General features: G+C 42.9%; 2 protein-coding genes, 1 non-coding gene and 1 pseudogene across 4 annotated transcripts; 3 read left to right on the forward strand and 1 right to left on the reverse strand.

The window, feature by feature from the left end:
* The first annotated feature begins 571 nt into the window (after positions 1–571).
* On the forward strand, positions 572–3921 carry LOC117838986 (uncharacterized). Of its 2 annotated transcripts, none has more exons than XM_034719207.2 (4): positions 572–1076; positions 1194–1394; positions 2224–3060; positions 3707–3921. In XM_034719207.2, the coding sequence occupies exons 2-3, from the start codon at positions 1254–1256 to the stop codon at positions 2737–2739; spliced, it is 657 nt and encodes a 218-aa protein (XP_034575098.1). In that variant the 5' UTR covers positions 572–1076; positions 1194–1253; the 3' UTR covers positions 2740–3060; positions 3707–3921. The 2 variants fall into 2 exon arrangements, with proteins under 2 accessions (XP_034575098.1, XP_034575099.1); XM_034719208.2 differs by having other exon boundaries at positions 3732–3921.
* Positions 3922–8237: 4316 nt separating this feature from the next.
* On the forward strand, positions 8238–9477 carry LOC117838985 (uncharacterized). Its single transcript, XM_034719205.2, has 2 exons — positions 8238–8511; positions 8602–9477. The coding sequence occupies exons 1-2, from the start codon at positions 8382–8384 to the stop codon at positions 9351–9353; spliced, it is 882 nt and encodes a 293-aa protein (XP_034575096.1). The 5' UTR covers positions 8238–8381; the 3' UTR covers positions 9354–9477.
* Positions 9478–10564: 1087 nt separating this feature from the next.
* Positions 10565–10703, forward strand: LOC117841140 (small nucleolar RNA Z247). Its single transcript, XR_004637171.1, has one exon. It is a non-coding gene; the product is annotated as a small nucleolar RNA Z247 (small nucleolar RNA).
* A 3872-nt stretch (positions 10704–14575) lies between these two features.
* Positions 14576–16620, reverse strand: LOC117835485 (subtilisin-like protease SBT5.1; annotated as a pseudogene).
* Between the last annotated feature and the right edge of the window lie 4509 nt (positions 16621–21129).

The following is a 21129-nucleotide window of genomic DNA, read 5'->3' on the forward strand; positions in this document are numbered from 1 at the left end:
GGTGGCGCCGGCAGGCGCGGTAGCCATGGCGGCGGGTGCGGTAGCAGTGCGTGGTCCGGTGGAGATGGCAGCGGGGCCAGGAGCGGTGGCGGCATGACTAGGAGGAAGTCAGGGTTAAAGGAAGATTGGTGCATCCAAGAGGTAAAATTGTTTTACACGAATATGAAACAATGGAAGCCATACAGATACTTCACGAGGCCACCAAAATTACTTTGCATGTAGAAAACCAGCCCAATCGAGATCCCCACGAGGCCACCAAAATTAGAGCACAAGCAGCCCAAGTTAGCATCTTCTCTATTCTGTCGGTCTCTCTCCCTGCCGCTCCAATCCTTTTCCGCCCGAGTGCCGCCGCCATCCGCCTCCCTCACCCCGATTCCGGAATCCGGACTCCCGAGTCATGAGCTCCCGGCCACTGATTCCTGTCGACGCCGAGCCAAGAACCGCACGGCCCGCAGCGTCCCGCGTCTCGTGTACCTCAACTGCCCCCTCTCAACTCTCATCTCGGTCGCCGGTTGTCGAATAGCGCCTTCGCGGAAGATGGAGAGGTCGTGAGACGACGGGAGTCGTCCTCCCAGCTAGTCGTGTCGACGTCGCGGAACGCCGTCAGCGCGAGGAGGCATCGGGTCGTCGGGTTGACCCAAGGCTGTCCGGCCACGCATCGGGGCGGGCACGGGCCACGATTTTGAGCCCGGTGCTCAGGTCGGGTCGGGCACGGGCCAGCCGAATAGGACGCCGGGTTTTCATTGGCCCGACCCGGATGATGATCAGGTCCACTCCAACCGGATGAATTCGTTGCTGGACTGCCACCGCCCAGTCCCGTCTTCTCCAACCCCGACCGACCGAGCAGCCCTCCCCCTCCTCCCTAGCGCCCGCGTGCGCCTCGCAGCTGTGCCCCCTCCTCCCCGCGACTCCGGCTTTCGTTTCCCAGCGGCCAATTTTCCCTTTCCTTTTCCTTTCTCCGCTCCACCCTCTCGGCCTTATTTCCTAGCGGCGACGACAAGGCGAGCAGCCACTGCCAGATCTTTTGTCGGTCGACCATCTGGCCTTCGTCGGGCGCCGGCGACGAACTCCGACAGGTAAGCCCACCTATTCCCTTCCCTTCCTGCGGTGCGAAATCGAACCCCCATACGTATGCTATTTATTTTTGGATCTGACCATATATTCTTCTAAACTTCGAATTTTTTTTCAAGCAGTTATCAGGTGTACATGTGTATACCCATGTCCTAAACTGGGTCCGCCCCTGGCCTTCAGCCATGCAGAGATCTAGTGCATCAGCTTTTCCTACAATCACATTCGAGGAAGCTCTTCGGAGAGAGAGGGAGTATCGTAAGAGATTAGATAGGACTCACCCTCATCTGCTGACTGCCCTCAATGGAGCCCCTGAACAGCAGAAAGTATGGTTTTTGGTTATGACCTCTCTCTCTGTTATGCAGTATAACACTATGAAATATTCATCAGGGAATTATAAATGTGTGATGATAGAAGAATGTTAAAATTTAATTGGCTAAAAGTATTTTTTCCCATTGATCTGATATTTTTTAAATTGGAAGTAGATTAATTCCTGTTGTAGAGCCAACATACCTGAATCTGATCCAACAGTCAATATGAGAGCTTGTATAGCATACAAAGATAGGCTCACCATAGATGTCCACCTTCTGTTTTCTGTTCTTTTCTTCCTTCAGTCATGACACTTGAAACTGTAACACATTAACAGAACTCAGATGGTATACGCTTTATCAAAAATTTAGCTCTATAGTTTCTCTTTCATATTACTTTTCAGTTCGTTGTTCTGTTTGTGCAGTTTGAGCCAGCAATGCAAAATAACAATGTTTTTGTTTGAACCTCCACTTGTTCGAAGGCAAAACTTTTATTATTACTAAAAGGCACAGTTGCAAGAACTTTCAATATCATCTGACCTTGCAGACTGGCTATGAATTTTCTTAACTAACGCTGGGTTGATGACTCCTTAACTGTTTCTTTCACCTTCTAATTCTGAGCATTGTACATTCAATTTTCTTCAGATCATAAGATTTTTTATCTTCTCCAATCCATAGTTGTCATTCATTTGTTTCTCCTGAAGACTGTTGTCTGGAATCATGATATTTGGCTTATGTGGTATTCATTGCTTTGTATTTTATTTTTGGTACTTCACATATAAATAATTTTAATTGCAAATAATGTTCATTACTAATTTATGATTGTATAAAAATATTTCAATTTCAGGAGGTCGGTACAGATTCAGTAACTGTTGCTTTTAAGAGAAAGTTAGCCCCAGAGAACAGTGTGCCTCAACAGCAGTCTAGTTTCAGTTGTTCCGCTGTACAGAGACAGCCAGGCAATTGGTACCCCTTGAAGAAAAAAGTGAAAGTTCCACATCCACCTTCCCACATACAGCAATGTCCCAGACCAAACGTGGTGCCTTCCTTTTGGTGTAAAATTTGCAAGGTTGATTGTGTTACTGAATTCAATTTTGGTGCCCACATTGGAGGGAAAAAGCATAAGGCTAAAAAGCTGGAGATCCTTGGAAATAGGAACACTGGAAGACCTGGCAGTGAGTGTTCAGGTAACAGGAATCCTGTACAAAATAGCCATGCAGTGTCTGGAAGCAGAAACAATGAAACAAATGTGTCTAGTGGTATTGTTTGTGCTGATCTGTCCTCTGACAGCAGAACTAATGTAACAGAAGAAAGCGGATGCACTAACCCTCCCATGAGCAGCTTGGATTTCACTGCAATCTGATGTCTACAATATGCTCTTTGTACATTTTCCTCTGAAAAGTAGAGTAGCATGTTTAGTTCTCAGACAGCCAGACCACTCTGGAAATTTCATCTGATGGTGGTGTAAGAAGCAACAGTAATCAGTACATAACTTGAAAAACGTTGCCGTGCCCTATTTGAGAGAAGTAAACTATTGAGAATTCTATCTGTCTGCAAGAATGATTCTAGTCAGTTTTCTTCCTTCTCGATTACAAAGTAAAAGCTCAGAAGCCAGTGCTGACAAATTACTTTATCATTTTGACTCAAGGCAAGAATATATATAATGCGGACTGCTACTAATCTGGTGAGCCATGTTATAGCATTTGCAGATTATTGATTTACTATTCTGTATAAATTAACAGTAAACTGACAAATAACCATAATATTAGCTAAATATATCCCACTACACCACAAGCTGAACATTTTACTTTCACATTTCCATAAAATACTCAATGCGGATAAACTTGCTCAGATGGCACTGTATCGCTGTAAATTATATTCCATTCGATGTGGACTGGATCACTGATTCCGACTATTAACCTTATCTTTCTTTTCTTACTAGTAGGTTAGGAAAGCAATATGAAAAAAACTAATTATGTACACTAATCTGGATTAGTATGACTAAGTTTTAAAATATTGCAGCACTATTCTCTCTGACAATCAATCAAAGTACACAGTTATTAAAAATATAGTGATATTGAAGTTCTTCCTATTTCAATACTAATATCTAACACTTCTATGTATATTAGTAAACAGAGTATTTGAAGATTGACTAAACATAGTGTAGCATAGCAGGGTATTGTTCATTCTCTCAAAACTCGATAGTTTTTTTCTGACAATATGAGCCAGGTTTCTGTTTAATATGTTGTCAGTCCTTTCAATACTTTACTGCTTGATGTAGCCAAAAAGATTCGGCTTAGCTAATTACCTCTTTATGATTTGTGATGCAGTCTGATGGCAATCCTTTGTTTACAGAAGTTTCTTTAGCATTGGAGTGTTGGAAAAAAGCACCAGTATATGCCAGCTTGTTGAATATGATTACCATTGTCCTCGACTCTCTGAGGTGTCCGAGCTTGTGCTGATCCTTCAATTTTTTTTCTGATTTGAATGGCCTCACCTATGACTATGACATACTTTTGCTGCTAATTTCTGAGTTTTACCATCATATCTTTTTGCCTTTGTTCAACGTACCTAGCATGCTGCTTTGCGAGTTACATCAGAGTGGGATGTTTGGTTGTCAGGCTTGTCGCCATTCTATTCCCTACCCCTATTTTGTTGCACTCATGACAGCACATTGCCGCTAGGTTATGTAGTTCTTAGGTGAAAAATGAGTTTCATATCCTGGAATTAAGCTTCCGGAAGAAATGCTGGGCGTTTCTATTGCTGTTTGGCAGATAAATAGTCTAGCTGTTGTGCTTGTGTGATTGTCACGAGAAAAAAGATATATCATTTCAAACAAGGGCTTGTCAATGTGGCTTTATTTTCTTGTCTCTTAAGAGGTCAGATTGCTTCTATGAAACGGTTTTAAAAACTAATTGTTGTGTTGCTAATAAGCCAAAGTTACATTCTTTTAACTGAAAAAACATGCGTCTCAATCATCACAAACCAGCTGAAGTTTTCCATCAGCAACCTGTCCATTGACCCAACTAATGCAGGTTCTTGATATTCCATACAATCCTAATGTCTGTCTTATTAAAAGAAAATAACGGTAGATTTCTTGATCTGCCGGTCGAAAGAGCCTGATCTATGTGGATCGCTTGATCCGACGATCGATGGAGGTAGATTTCTTGATCTGCCGGTCGAAAGAGCCTGATATATGTGGATCGCTTGATCCGACAATCGATGGAGGCCAACAAAAGTGGCTCATCGAGGGGAAAAGCTATATATCGCATATTTGATGATTCTGCACCTATCATCTCAAGGGTATCAGGCAGGCCGTGCTGGGAGATTCCTGGCCCAATAAAGGTAACCAATTAGGTATTCCAAGTGCACCTATCATCTCAAGGGTACCAGGCAGGCCGTGCGGGGAGATTCCTGGCCCAATAAAGGTAACCAATTAGGTACAAGTGGACAATGTATGAGAGTGTTCACGTAGGTTTGCATGCACGCATGTAAAGCGGATTTGCTCTGTTTTCCGTTGCTTTTTTTTCTCTTGTTGTTTTCCTTTCATTCATTTTCTTCCGTTCTTTCTTTTTTCTTGTCTCTTGTTTTATTTTTCTATCACTATTCCTTTTATTTTTACTTTTTCCTTTCTCTTTTATTTATTTATTTCTTTTCATCCTTTCTTCTTTTTCTTGTTCTCTTTTTCTTTCTTTTTTCCTTCTCTCTTCTTTTCTTTTCTTTACCATTTTCTGATTACACACTTTTTCTTATTCCTTTTTCTTCCTTTTTCTCTCTTTTTGTTTCATTTTCCTTTTTATTAGCTTAATTCCTGTTTTGGTTTTTATTTTAATTTAGATTCTTTTCTATATATTCCTTTGTGGTACGTAATTTATCTTTCCTTTTTCCTTTCTCAATTCCTTTATTTATTTTTACTCATTCTCTTTTATTTTTTTATGAGCCTGTAATTTCTTTAGCGATAGATTCAAAATTATATTTTAAAGTAATTTACTAGATAATTTTGATCACTTAGTATATTTTGTTGTTCTCTATAGACTTATTAGTTCGTAGTGTAAAATTATGTATTCAATTTATAGGCTCATTCTTTCACATAGCTGACTCATTTATTTGCCTTTTATAGATTGAATTCGTCAAGGATATAGACTTGTTTAATTGTTAAATACTAACTTTTTTCTTATTCTTTCTATAACAAATTTTTGGCCATGTATAAATATTTTTGTTTGCCTATTGTGATATGAATTGGTCAACTATGTAGATTCGTATGTTAAATTATTTGTTCATTTTATAGACTTGCAGATTCATGGATTACAATATTGTTATATGTCCATAATGCATTTGTTTCAAGTGTACAATATTTTATTCGGTAGGTTTATATAATTTTTTGATGTGTATAAATGCTTGTTCTGTGAGTTCCTACAATTTGTTCAAGATATATAGATTCTTTGTTCCGTTACTTCATATAATTTGTTCAATGTGTACTACTATTTTGTTCTATGAGTTCATTTGTTCTATGAGTATAATTTTTTCCTTAACTTCGTATAATTTGTTCCTGATATATGCAAAAAAGTTTTCCAACTTAATGCTCATATTCTACTATTTTATTTTACAATATCAATTTTTAAATCTTTTGTTTGATTAAATTGTTCTTTGTATGTCTCTTTTATTTGCATTATATCATTTTACTGATGTTTAGTATTTTATTCGTTATTTATAATTATTTGTTCATCATGTTATTTTGTTTGTTTACATTAGACCATTATTTATTCTATTTATTCAAGTATTTTGTTCGCTGTAATCATGATGTGAACCCGTTGGGTTGATTTTCGATTTTTCGATGAGAGAAGGTGAATAACTCGATCTGGGGATGGGGATGACGTTCACGGCCCGATTACAACCATTCAAGGATGCTGCGGCTTAGCAACCGATACACCACCTCCAATGGTCGTCGCGATCTTGTGAAGTATGATCAACCAAACTACTAGGGTAATTTCTGCGAGCAATCGAGAAACAAGAACAAGGAACTCAATTGTAAATATGGAGATAAAAACCAATCTGAAATCACAAAGTTAGGGTTTTGAATCGAGTAAAACGGATAGTCTAGTCGACACACGTGTCTACAAGGAAGTAGCAATGGCTAAACTTTCAACAAAACAAAATCCTATCTGTCCGTGGCGGCTCTAATCCTTATTAATACATAAGAGGATGACCAAGGGGTCTTGGTGTCGTGCTCCAACCCTAGGACGTGTCTTTATTGGATCTGACTTGATACAAGGTCCATCGGGCCAAAATAGGGTGACACAGCACCATAGGTTGAAAACGTCCCTGGAACAAATCGACAATTGCGACCGTCTTAGAAAAGATATGACCATGAGTCCAGATTTATATGAAAATAGACTTGATAAGGATTCCATGAAATACTTGAACGCCTCAATCCGAGTTCATATGCGATCATGGTGACCGTCACAAGTTGGTGTTGTTCTGCAGTCTGAATTCAGCCCCGAAACGTGTTGGATTTGATCTCTTTCTTTCCTTGGGCCAAAACTGATGTGGTGGCCTAGTGGGGAACGCTGGGAATTCTTGGACTTGGTCCCTAGTCAACTTCTTTGGACCTCTATGCCTTCCATTTGTGTTTAGCACTCTTTTTGATCCACGTATGTATTTCTAAAAATGACAATGAACACACATCATGGTGTAACATCAATTCATCAAATGTATCAAATATAATCATGATAAAGAATTGTTTCACCTTTGAATCAAAAGTTGCTAATGTGGTTGTATCTGAGCAGGTGATATCCTCATCAAATCAAAATTAATATTTCGTATTTAAAAATGATTTTAAAACTTTTATCCAAAAATATAGTCAAGTGTGATTTTGTTTTGAATATGTTGTCAAAAGAAACACAGTGATGCAATCGGAATCTAATTTGGATGCTTGGTTTATGATTTTTGGTTTTTGTTTTAATTTCAAAACTGCGTGCATGTGGGTATATGTTTTTGTTCCGTGAGTTCGTATAATCTGTTCAATGTGTATGATTATTTTATTCCTTGAGTTTGTAGAATTTGTTCCACGTGTATGTGTCTCACAGAAAATATGCAACCTTAATTAAAAATGCAAATAAATAAATCCATCGAAATATAGTCAAGTGGGATCTTTTTGTGAAGATTTTACTGTAATTGGAATTTAATTTTGATTCTCGATGTAAAATTTATATTTTTTATATTTCAAACAGTTTTGTATTTGGGATGATATCATCACTTTTATCTATTTCTGCATACATGCACCAGCTCAGTGACAATCCGTGAAGAAAACCGTCTTGTTGGGCTGAATTATGGCTTGCTAATCGCAGTTTCTCCGATCAAACGTGCGGTGATAAATATAGAAGGCGACGTTACGGGATTTACGTATAGACGCACCCTCATCGTGGTCCATGCAGCAACAAACCCCAACGTTGCGCATGAGAAATACGATCTCAGCAATTGTATTGCCTCTGCGATGCTCAGCCTTGCCTCTCAGCAATTTCTCTTGGCCGAGAGCTTCCCAGCAACACATGCCCCAATCCATCAGCGGTCTCACAGAAGAGCGTGGCATAGTGACTGGCAGTGGCAGCTGCTAAACTCCAAGCGTCATGGTCCCGTCGCTAGTCGCTGCCATGCTCCAAGTTGCTGTTCGTCAGTGTTCTCATCCCCCGAGCCTCCCCAGCCAAGAGTTCTCAACGTGGCTTGTACTTGGGCCGCACTTCCTGAGCCACATACCACGGCTGGTCCACATGTCGGTCGCCATGGCATGCCATGTTGCCCGGCGTCATTGGTCCAGATCAGAGCGCAAAGAAAGCGAACTATACCCCTAATCCACAGGCTCAAAATCTTGTGGCGCTCAGTACCAAGTGCCTCCGGCTCCACCCGTTCTTCCTATTTACTTGCCACTCTCTCCTACCTTGTCACTAGCACTAGTCTTCTAAGTGATCTTGCGATCGACCTCGACCCCGAGAAGCACGCTAGCTAGCAATGGAGACGTCTTGCTTCTTGACATCCAAACCATCCCCCAAGAGCATGACGATGCCATCGCCGGCCAGCGTCGCCAAGCCCAAGCCGCATCTTCTCTTCAGCAACAAGCGTGCGAGCTCGTCCGTCACTTGTGAGTGATCTCCGGCTCATCTCGTGATGTTTTTTTTTCTTGCTCAATGCTGTGCTCACCAGATCGATGCAAACTTGGTTATGCGTGCAGGTTGCAGCTTCAACGCGCGGGCTTCCGAGGATGGCGCTGTTCCGGTGATCGATGCCGACTGGCGGTCCTTCCGCGCGCAGCTCTACTTCAACGAGCAGTACGCCAAAAGCGTGAACCCGGCCGTGGCCGCGATGCCGCCGCAGGCGGTGAAGATCGGCGAGAAGTGGGCGCACCCGCTGGTGGAGCCCGAGAAGGGGTGCCTCCTTATCGCCACGGAGAAGCTGGACGGGTCGCACATCTTCGAGCGCACGGTGATCCTGCTCCTCTCCGCCGGCGTGCTGGGCCCTGTAGGCGTGATCCTGAACCGCCCGTCGCTCATGTCCATCAAGGAGGCGGAGTCCATCTTCGCAGACGACGCTGACATCGCGGGCGCCTTCTCGGGCCGGCCGCTCTTCTTCGGTGGGCCGCTGGAGGAGTGCTTCTTCATCCTGGGACCGCGGGCCGCCGCCGGCAGCGACGTAGTGGCGCGGACGGGGCTGTTCGAGGAGGTGATGCCGGGCCTGCACTACGGCACGCGGGAGAGCGTCCGGTGCGCCGCGGAGCTGGCCAAGCGCGGCGTGGTGGGCGTCCGGGACTTCCGCTTCTTCGACGGCTTCTGCGGGTGGGAACGGGAGCAGCTGCGCGACGAGGTGCGCGCGGGGCTCTGGCGCGTCGCTGCGTGCAGTCCCGCCGTGCTGGGGCTCGCCAGCGTCGTCAAGGGCGGCCTTTGGGACGAGGTGCGAGGACTCGTTAGGGAGAGGAGGGTGTGGTGACTTAGTCATGGGTAGGCGAGGCGTGTGTGCGCGCCGGTGGACGTCCAAGTCCCAAAGCTCGCTTTGTGATTATTTAATCAATTAACTTGCAAGTAAATTAATCAATCAATGCTTCGGGATGAAAGATTTCTGTTAGATCAGTCAGATGACATTAACAGTGAATGATATTCGAACCTTGTGCGCGCCATCCGTCCAGGTGACCGAGCCGTGCGCGCGTACCCTTTTGCTAGCGCCGGCACTTCCATGGAAGCTCACCTCGAACTTTGCAGTGGCCCCCTGTGCGAGAACGCCAGCCGCTTCGGCGCTATGCGCGCCGTCAGGCCCGGCGGCGCCTCCACCGTGGCTGCATATGTCGCATTAAACGACCTTGTTTGTGACCGTGCGCGCAATGGTGACCGTGTTAGAGATATATTTAGAGATAAGCTAAAAATAGATTTGTACACAAGACATACATAGGCTGGTTCGGTTGTGACTCTCATAAATAGGATAGTTAAATATAGAGTCCTTGTAATTTCCAACACGAGAGTCTAGCTTAACCACCTATATCTGTAACATTGCTTCTATATATAAACATGCAACCTATGATTAGCCGAGATAGGCAATCATAGTTAACCTCATTATCTTTTATGGTAATCAGAGCCTCCTCTTCCTAATACATCCATCAAACACATCTACGACAAAACTCGCTGTGAGGGAAAGGCCGCGACGAAGGAAATCTTCGCGATGCACAGATGGCGTCCTCCTCCTCGTCGCATCCCTCCTCGCACTTTGGACACCCGGTGTCGGACAAACTTACGCGGGACAATTTCGTCTTGTGGAAAGCACAGTTCCTGCCGGCTGTTCGTGGCGCCAAGGTGCTTGGCATCTTGGACGGAACTATTTCTGAACCGCGACCAGTAATAGAAGCTGATGTCGACGGCAAGAAGAAGCAAATCCCCAACCCAGAGCATGACTCATGGGTGGAAAAAGATCAACAACTACTCAGTTACCTGGTGAACTCAGTCTCCAAGGAGGTCCTCGCTGGGATTGCAACTGCAACGACTTCCGCTGAAGCATGGAAGGTACTAGGAGTCATGTTTGCAGCTCAATCAAGAGTGCGGGTTACAAACCTGCGCATGCAATTGGCCACTGCCAAGAAGGGAAGCCTGACGACGGCTGCCTATTTCAACAAGATGCAGAATATCAAGGATGAACTTGCTTCAGCCGGCGTCACCGTCAATGATGACGAGGTTGTTGCTCATATACTCAATGGTTTAGATTTTGATTATCACCCGTTTGTTTCTTCTATGATGGGCCGATCAGGGGATCTTTCTCTTTCTGAGCTCTACTCACTTCTAATGGAGTATGATCTCCGACTCGAGATGTATCAAGGAACTGAGCAGCATCAATCCTCGGCAAATGTGGCATCTTGAGGTCGTGGAAACCGTGGACGCTCTGGGGGTCGCCATAGTGGCGGCAGATCAAATCGAAGGTTTCCGGCATCGAACAACAATAACCAAAACTTCTCCAACAACCAAGGCAGCAACCAGCAAAGCAACAGGAAGACGCCGTGTCAAATCTGCAAGAACACAAACCATGAAGCCAAGCAGTGCTACTTTCGCTATGACGAAGATGAGAAATACCGTGGGTGACCCTCCGAAGCCTATGGTGTGGACACAAATTGGTATGCTGACAGTGGGGCTACAAATCATGTGACTGGTGAATTGGAGAAGCTCACAGTTCGAGATTGTTACAGTGGGCATGATCAAGTCTACACTGCCAGTGGCACAGGTATGCAAATTAGCAATGTTGGTCATACAATTGTTCATACCCCTACCAGCAATCTTTTTCTTAACAATATTCTTCATGTTCCCTCTGCAACAAAAAGCCTTGCTTCCGTTCATAAAATAGCTAAAGACAATAACGCCTATCTTGAATTTCACTCGGATTTTTTTGTTATCAAGGACAAGGACACGAAAAAGATCCTGTACCACGGTAGGTGTCGAGGCGGTCTCTATCCGCTTTCATCCAGTGCATCTTCTAGAGGACAGAGGCCGAATCCAGAAGCCCTTGCTGCTCATACGCCATCCACATCCCTATGGCATAGCCGCCTTGGTCATCCTGCTATTCCGATAGTTCAGAAGGTCATTAGCTCAAATAGTTTACCTTGCACTAGTAATAAAAGTGTGGAGTCAGTCTGTGATTCATGTCAGCGGGCCAAGAGCCGTCAGCTTCCGTATCCTGTGTCTAATAAAATCTCAAGTGCTCCTCTTGAGCTAATTTATTCTGATGTGTGGGGACCTGCACCTACCTCTGTTGGACGCCACAACTACTATGTTAGCTTCATTGATGACTACTCCAAATACACCTGGATCTATCTCCTTCGACACAAATCTGATGTGTTTAGAGTTTTTCAAGACTTCCAAAATTTCATAGAACGCAAACTTTCCCGAAAAATTTTATGTATTCAATCCGATTGGGGTGGAGAATATGAGAAGTTAAATTCCTTCCTTCAGAAAATTGGTATTAGTCACCGTGTCTCTTGTCCTTATGCTCACCAACAAAACGGAGCTGCCGAGCGCAAGCACCGTCACATAGTAGAGGTCGGGCTTACCCTTCTTGCAAACGCCTCCATGCCCTTAAAATTTTGGGACCAGGCCTTCCTCACCGCCACACATCTCATCAATCTTCTTCCCAGCAAAGTAATTCAGTTTGAGGTGCCTGCTACTCGGCTTCTTGGTGAGATGCCTGACTACAATAACCTACGCGTGTTTGGTTGTGCTTGTTGGCCCAACCTTCGACCTTACAATTCACGCAAATTATCTTTTCGCTCTACGCAGTGTGCGTTTCTTGGCTATAGTTCTATGCACAAAGGCTTTAAGTGCCTCGACATCTCCACTGGTCGTATCTACATATCACGCGATGTCATTTTTGATGAAGCTGTTTTCCCTTTTGCCACCCTTCATCCCAATTCTGGCGCTCTCCTTCGAAATGAAATTGTCCTCCTTCCTTCTTCTCTCCGTAATCCAGGGGATGACGATTGCTATGATTCTAACATTACTAATCCTACTAATGTGCCTGGTGATCCTAGTGTGTTACAGAAAGAAAATGGCATCCCAAGTACAGGTGGTATTCCCGGCGTTCACCTATTTCTAGATGCATAGCTGCCTCCTGTAATCGAAGATCTGGGCAATCGATCCTAGGCAGATTCGATCGACAGTCCGAGTACTCCCCTCGAAGCTGATTTGGACACGGCGCCCAGGACGGGAGTAATGCAATCAGTACCCACACATGAGGGCGAATCTCCATCAGGATCTCCACTCGCCTCCGCCCCGCATGTACCTGACACGGGCAACGAAAATCCAGAACCACAACGTCACCAGACTCGACTCCAGAGCGGGATTGTGAAACCTAAGCGCATGTATGATGGTATGATCCGATATAGTTTCTTTAGTGCAACAGGGGAACCCAATTCAGTTCAAGAAGCATTAGCCAATTCCAAGTGGAGGCAAGCTATGGAAGCTGAATTTGATGCACTCAAGAAAAACCAAACATGGCGCCTAGTGCCAAGCAAGTCTGGGCAGAATATAATCGACTGCAAGTGGGTGTACAAAATTAAAAGGAAAGCTGATGGGAGCCTTGATAGATATAAGGCTCGTTTGGTAGCGAAAGGCTTCAAGCAGCGATATGGCATTGACTATGAAGATACTTTTAGTCCAGTTGTCAAAATAGCCACTGTACGACTGGTACTTTCTATTGCAGTCTCCAGGGGTTGGTGCCTAAAATAGTTGGATGTACAGAATGCGTTTCTTCATGGCGTTCTGGAAGAGGAAGTGTATATGAAACAACCACCGGGATTTGAAAGCGCTGAAACTCCTCATTATGTATGCAAGTTGGACAAAGCTATCTATGGGCTTAAACAGGCACCCAGAGCTTGGTACTCCAGGTTAAGTAACAAATTGATTTCCCTAGGTTTTGTGTTCTCTAAATCAGATACATCCTTATTTATTTATAATAAAGGTGACATAATAATCTATATGCTTATTTATGTTGATGACATCATTGTCACAAGTAATGCACCTGAAGCTGTGACAGCTCTACTCGCTGATCTTCGTGAAGATTTTGCCTTGAAAGATCTTGGAAAGCTACATTATTTTCTAGGTATTGAAGTCAAGGAAGAAAATGCGGGTATAACACTTTCTCAAGGAAAATATGCACAAGACTTATTAACACGGGTTGGCATGGTCGGTTGCAAACCATGCACTACTCCATTGTCGGCTTCAGAAAAATTATCAAGTTACGAAGGTACACCCTTGAGTTCCGAAGATAGTACTCGCTATAGAAGTATTGTGGGTGCTCTCCAATATCTTACACTCACCCGACCTGATTTATCATATGCTGTAAATCGAGTCTGTCAATTTCTACACGCTCCAATGTCTACGCACTGGGCAACGGTCAAAAGGATATTAAGATACATAAAGCATACGATCAACTTAGGTTTGCACATTCAGAAAACAATACGTCCTTTTCTCAGTGCCTTTTCAGATGCCGACTGGGCAGGTGATGTGGATGACAGACGTTCTACAGGCGGGTTTGTTGTATTCTTTGGTACTAATTTGATCTCATGGAGTGCCAGAAAACAGCCCACAGTCTCTCGATCAAGTACTGAAGCAGAGTATAAAGCCATGGCAAATGCAACAGCAGAAATCATTTGGCTCGAGCAATTGCTAGCTGAGCTCGGTGTCAAGATGAGTCGCACATCAATTCTATGGTGTGATAACTTAGGTGCAACCTATTTGTCTGCCAATCCAGTGTTTCATGCCAGAGCAAAACATATAGAGATTGATTTTCACTTTATCAGAGAAAGAGTACTCAAGAAACAATTGCAGGTTCGACTCATCTCCACGAAAGATCAGGTAGCTGATGGTTTCACAAAGGCGTTGCCGGTTGCTAAGTTCAATGAGTTTATACACAATCTCAATCTTTCAAGGGGCTGAAAGTTTCGATTGAGAGGGGGTGTTAGAGATATATTTAGAGATAAGCTAAAAATAGATTTGTACACAAGACATACATAGGCTGGTTCGGTTGTGACTCTCATAAATAGGATAGTTAAATATAGAGTCCTTGTAATTTCCAACACGAGAGTCTAGCTTAACCACCTATATCTGTAACATTGCTTCTATATATAAACATGCAACCTATGATTAGCCGAGATAGGGAATCATAGTTAACCTCATTATCTTTTAGACCGCTTCACCGGCGCGGAGCCTTGCCACGGAGATGGACGGGTAGTTGACGCCCGCCGCGATGGAATCATCAGAGGGTGCGTCGGCAGGGCAGGCGAAGCGCACAGCGCAGGAGACCTTGCGGACGACCTTCTCCGTGTACCCGTAGTAGCAGAGGAAGTTGAGGTAGTCATGCGTGGTGGTGTCGAACATCAGGCCCGGGCTGAGCGCCCGCAGCAGGCTGATCTCCCCGGCGCCCATGTCGTGCCCGGTTACTGCCGCACCGGTGCTGGTCGCCACCGGCTCGCCGAGGTTGTTTGCCGTCGTCGCTGGATTGCAACGGGTTTTGTTATAAACGTGAAGGCAGGTGGGCTCTGCTACCGGTCTTCTGGAGGCTGGATCTGTTCCTGACATTTTACATCACAGACCTGGAGTCATGAGGATGAGGGCTGATCTGATCATGGCCGGGGTCCAGCCCGGGTGGGCCGACTTGAGGAAGGTGGTGGCGCCAGCGACATGCGGGCAGGCCATAGTGGTGCCGAGCTGATTAGGAAGCTTGAGGGTCTCTTGCCCGCGGGGACGTTGCCACTGTCCATGGATGGGATCCCGTGGCGAGTATGCCGACGCTAGGTGCCATCACATCAGGCTGCCCCTCAAGATTAGAATTACGGGATAACATGTCAGAACCGACAAAAATGCATCTGGAAACTACAGAACACAAGCCGACCTTGAGGATATGGACTCGGTGAGGCTGTCGGGGCCGTGAGCCGAGAAGGATGCCACGACCGGTGCAGTCTTGAACCCCATGACGGCCTCGGGGGGGGGGGGGGTGCGGGAGGCCGTTGGGTTCCTGAATCAGCAGCACAAGATCGCTTACTCAGGCACGCTCATTCAACTGGAGACAAACCGCGACTTGACGGCTGACACTGATTTTTTTTTGTTTCGCTGCTTACTTTGTGGACTTGATGTACTCAAGGATCTGCGCCGGGTGCCGGTTACGAACGGCAAATCCACCTGCGCGTCGAGCGTCGAATCATTGATGAGTACCAGCCCTCTCGCCCCCGCCCGCTCGACGGTCATGGTCTTCAACCGCCGCAGCACCGTCCTGTCCGTGCCGACGCACGCCACTATCTTCCCGGCCACCTTCCGCGCAATGGTAACGTTAGTAATCAGAGATGGCACTATGGCAGTGGTAAATTTGCAACTGTGAGAAATTGTAGTTCGTTCTAGCTAGCCTGCCTGACCTTGCGTCGAACACCGACACGTGCCTGCGGGCAGTGGGCTACCTAGTGCCCAAGCACTGGTGGGTATTGGCCTGCGCTGAGGCTCTAGTTCAAGAAGTTTATTCTAGCTCCTGATACGACCTGATGACCCGTGCTAACAGTCCCGACCTATAGCACTAGAGTCAATTTTCTGACCAAATTTTCATTAAAAGAATTGATATTCATGTATTAGCGTCAAGAGCGTGATATGTCTTGGGAAAAATAAAATTAATAGTACTAATCAGGCAGCTGCATGTGCTTCTGTTTAGATCTTCATATTTTGACGTGACGGTAGAAATTATGGTTTTAATAATGACGATTAATGTCTGCCTGCGATAGTATAAGCATTAACTTTGAAGGAGGTGCGTAATTAATTCTACATATTCATCAGTGCCGGAGGTAAGAGATTGGAATGGGAGTCGAGTAGGATAACTGCATAATAATCACATTCACGTTGTCTTTGCTCGTATGGAAAAGTAAACCAGCTGTTACTGAAATAAGTGATATAGTAACATAGTTCATAATTACATAGTAGTGATAGAAGGCGAGTATTAAAATAACTAAATACATCTAACAACAGTGCTTGTTGACTAAATAGACAAACTGGTCAGTAAACATCTCAAGAGTAGATTGTGGAGGAGTATTTCCTATGTATGTAAGTGTGGCGGCGTTCGAAGCAGTAGCATTGCCTGTATTTAGAGAAATTGCAAGAGGAAGTACATTGCTGTAGTCGGTGGATAGCTCAGCGATCTCAATGATGAAGTTGCGATGTTGATTTTCTATCTTTTTCAAGCGTTTCATCTTAGCGACACATGTGTCCTCAAAAATCGATGCCCAAAACATAGCTGATTTTTTCTCTTTCTAAGTCTTCAACAGTCGCTGTGTTGGCATAATAGTAATGGAGGTAGAAAAGATAGAATGACTCATTTCTCTCACATCTGTTCTAGATACATTAAGGCCTAGGTCTTGCGCAATTTGATCGAAAAATAGCTTTTTTGTATCTAAACAGACGACATAGTTCTGCGACATTTTAAAGTAGTTCCTCAGCTTTCATGTTGGAGTAGTATAGATTTGATGCATTGTACAAAGGAATAAATGATTTAAACAATGGAAAATTTATACCTGCGCTCTTGGTTGCGATAACACCTTCGTGTTTACTTACCATGTGAAAAGGTCATAGCTTGAAGAGATGAAAGTACGTTGTATCTTGGATAGCTATTTATATAAGATATTTCTAGTTACAAATACCTGTAGGCAAAGGTGGACATGAAATATCATGGCAGCTAATCTTCTTGTCGTGTATTCGTCGTGTCATGCAAGTGCTGCGCGTGAAAGTTGTGTTTATCCGTATGTCTATGTCATGTATATGTGTGAGATCCTTCAATCGACAATATGGTTTCCACGTATTGGGCCGGGACTGGCCCATTCGTTCTGAAAAGCCCAGCAGTTGGTGTAGCAAGGAAATACGAGGTCACCAGTAGCTTCCACTATGGGCGCCTGACTTCCCGTGCCTTCTTTTGTGTGTTTGGCTACTCACTCCGTGTGGAATCGAGCATTGATGGCACTCAACATCCTCAAAACATATGTCTAGAAGGGGAGCATCGATCTGGACAACGCCCGAGGGGTAGGTGCACAGTGGCAGTCAATAAGAGAGAGGAAGTTGGTTAGTATGTAGTGGATAGCTAAAAGATATCGAATGATGATTGTTGGATTTGATTCGACTAACTGATCCATGTTTCGTTTCGAACAAATCGAAGTAAGGAGGACGAGGAAGAAAGGTACGTGGCTCTCTTCCGATTCTCGTAGTAAAGTGAATCATTTGCTGGCACTGTGGTAGGATTATTGCTGGAACCCAAGTGATTCATAGGTTAGTTCATTAGTATTTCTGCATACAAAGATGGGAGTAGATTTATATAATTTTTCTTACTCTATACAAACAGACACGAATATTCACTGTAAAGAAATGGAAAAGCAGTTGACTAAGTAGGAAATGTCATTATTTGAACTGAAGGAGTCATAGATATATGAAGTTCTGCCATAGATTAGGTGTATAAATAATTGAGGATTATAAATCATGTCCTAGATATATGAAGTTCTCCCATAGATTAGGTGTATAAATAATTGAGGATTATAAATCATGACCACACTTTTTGTGAGACTTAACGTGGTTATAGTATGTTGATGTTGTCAATAAATTGTTGATGTCAAATAACTATGTATTTGCTGTTATGTTACTAAGTTAAATTGAAGACATAATCTGAGTTGTGTTAGTAGCATTGTAGTGTACAACATAGCCGTGGTAAAGTATAGATCAGATGGTTATGTACACAATATTAGTGTTTGTACTCTGTATTTTATACGACTATATTTATTCATTACAACTCTAGTTTGTTGATGCTCAAATTGATTAGATTACGACTATAATTCATCTTTTTTATATTGAACCGTGGAGAATGACAACAGAAGAATTGTGCCCTATGAGTGATATTGGAAAGATATTCCAGTGATACGATGATTGGTGCGGAAAGATTAGTACCAATATTACTGGGAAGGTACAATACTATTGGCTAATCATCATTAATTGATAATATACTAATATCTAATTTTCTAGAACATGGGTTTTTATATTTCAGGAAACAACTAGGACTAATGGAGAGTTAGTAGTGTGAGAGTTGGGTTGCCTGTTAAACAACACACAACTACATTTTAGCTGTACTTGCATAGAGAGCAATAATTAACAAATAAGTCTTTCTTTTCAGTTTCCAAGAAATGGCAACATGTTCAAGAATATGATAGATGTGTATATTCGTAGTGATTTACATGACAATATTGAGGATGCGAAAGCATCTTTGTATAACAAAGTAGTGGAGCATCTCGAGCATCTTTGAATATGACAGATTTTGTCATTGTACTTACAGTTGCTAATACATGCAGAAGTGGAGAAGGATTGTTTCTATTTCAAATAAATTCATCTTCGATAATATAATTGATGGATCTTGAAATGAAAAGGCAAAAGTAGAGATAATACAAATGGGAAATCATGCATTTGCTGGTGAGATGGTACTACATGTAGTAGAACATGAAATAGCAAAGAAGATGTTCTATGCAAGAGAACGTTGGAAACTGAAACGAAATACGACTTTGCAACTGCAGAAGAAGATGTGTATAAAGAAGGCATTGCATCCGTCGAAAATGTGAGGAATGGTGTTTATTTTGGACATAATTATCGATTAATGCTATTGCTATGGAGGACAAAATAAATGGAAATAAATTGAAAAATGAAATGGTGGAATTTGGATCCAAGATGATTTCGAAGTGAAAGTCCATGGTTGCAGCAATACAATACATTCATACAGTTTGGAGTGAAGCTCATAATCAAGTGGCCCAATGTCGAAGTATCATAGGTAAACATGAAATAGCATCAGAAATAGTAAACAATGTTGCTGATCTACTCGCAAGGAGCTCATATGGATTAGAACTTAATATGCGTACATTTGAAGCAGCATCTATTTGAGTAGAATGTAAGACTGAATCTGTATGTATAAAACATTGTAGGCGTACTTGGTGTAAGTGTAAGTTTTGCAATTGTATGCTCATCTAAGCGTCATTCATTTTGTTGTGGTAAAGAATTAGCTGTACTGAATTATATTTGCGAGATATATGTTTACTTATAAGTTATAGTGCATTATATACTAACGGTAATCAACTATTCGCCTCATGATGTGATGTCTGGAACGATATCAATCTACGAATTTATGCATGTATCACCTCTTTCCGATGAACCTTCACAAATTTGATGTACGTCAGTATGTGAAGTAACTAAAAGAAAATACAGGACAGCTGAAGTCGTAAAACAAGGCCACCTGGTGATACGTGGCTTCATTTGATCAGCTGGGAAGCTACATCGTGTCAAGGTGTTCTTAAGAGCGAATGCAGCTATAAATAAGACCCTGCTCTTTACTTTCAGAATAAGATAGCGTTGGTTCTCCAATTTAGCCGACTCTATTGTTTTCCAAGTTTGGTGTCCCAAACAAGCCTGATTGCTCGGAGCCTCGGAATGACACATCTAAAAGTTACTTGATGACGCTAGTATCTTCCACGATCAGTTCCAAGATATCTGTAAGCATCTAATGAGTACGAGTATTACAATTTGCAATAAATATGTTTTTGTACTTTCTCTATGCAATTTTAGCATGGTGCAAGTGTTTCGTTGTGCATACTGTATTTATGAACGAGGTGACGAAGTTTCTTCTTTATACTGATCATTGAAGATCAACGCAAGCAAAGTGGTAGTCATTCATCCTCGTGTCATTTTATGCGAAGCAGTCAACGGATTCAACGGATCTGACCCTGTATTTACAAATATGTCTACATGCATAGATAAAATCAAGTATTCCATTTTATTTGATCTTCCAACCTCTGCAGAAACAAATGAACTGGTAAGAGATGCTGCTAGTGGCAATCTATTCTTTAATAGACATGATGCTGAAGATAGCACTGTTCAAAATGTTTTTATGAAATTGTATGAAGAATATGGATATATAGTAGAGGACTATAGTTCTATCCAAGGCAACATATGTAGGCTAAGGTACTGGGATTTCATTTATAAGGTAGATGAAAGCAAGACCAAATATTAGGAAATCAAGGATAACTATCTGAATGTAATGGGACAACTTAGAATAGTGCCCGATATGTTCGGCGCTATAGCATGCAGTTTGGATCATTCCAAAGTAAATAAAAAATATGGAGATGCACTCATATCTTGTTCCAAAGAGTTTCAAAGAATCCATGATGCTAGTATGAAGCATATGGATGTACTCAACATGCGCGTGTTCCCGAATTGTGATGCAGAAAATTCATCATTTCCAACTCATGACACAGAAAATTAATCATCCAGCGCAATTAGTGGTGTCGAACAGGTATCCATTATACTGGGTATTCCTTTTATAATTATGAATGGTGTGGTAATATAATAGAAAGTTGCTTTACAATGTACCATTTGATTATCAGTGTAATGCAAGTATTCTTCGGTGCAGGTTCACAGAACTGAGATTAAACATGCTCTGAAAGCAATCTTGGATGAAGTTTTGAAAGCCTATCGTCACAGTAGATGGTAACCATCAATCATATAACTACGTGGCAACCGTGATCATAAAAAGAAAAGGTGCAAATGAAGTAGTGCTGAAATGAATTGGGGTAAGTACTTCACGCAGAGATTCCCAATACAATGCTATCTACGATGCATTACTTCTATTAGAAATGGAGTTCCATGTGGTCATACAGGACATGACCTATAGCTATTATTCGATG

This window comes from Setaria viridis, chromosome 9 (genome assembly GCF_005286985.2).
Source record: "Setaria viridis chromosome 9, Setaria_viridis_v4.0, whole genome shotgun sequence".
NCBI classification, from domain to species: Eukaryota; Viridiplantae; Streptophyta; class Magnoliopsida; order Poales; family Poaceae; genus Setaria; species Setaria viridis.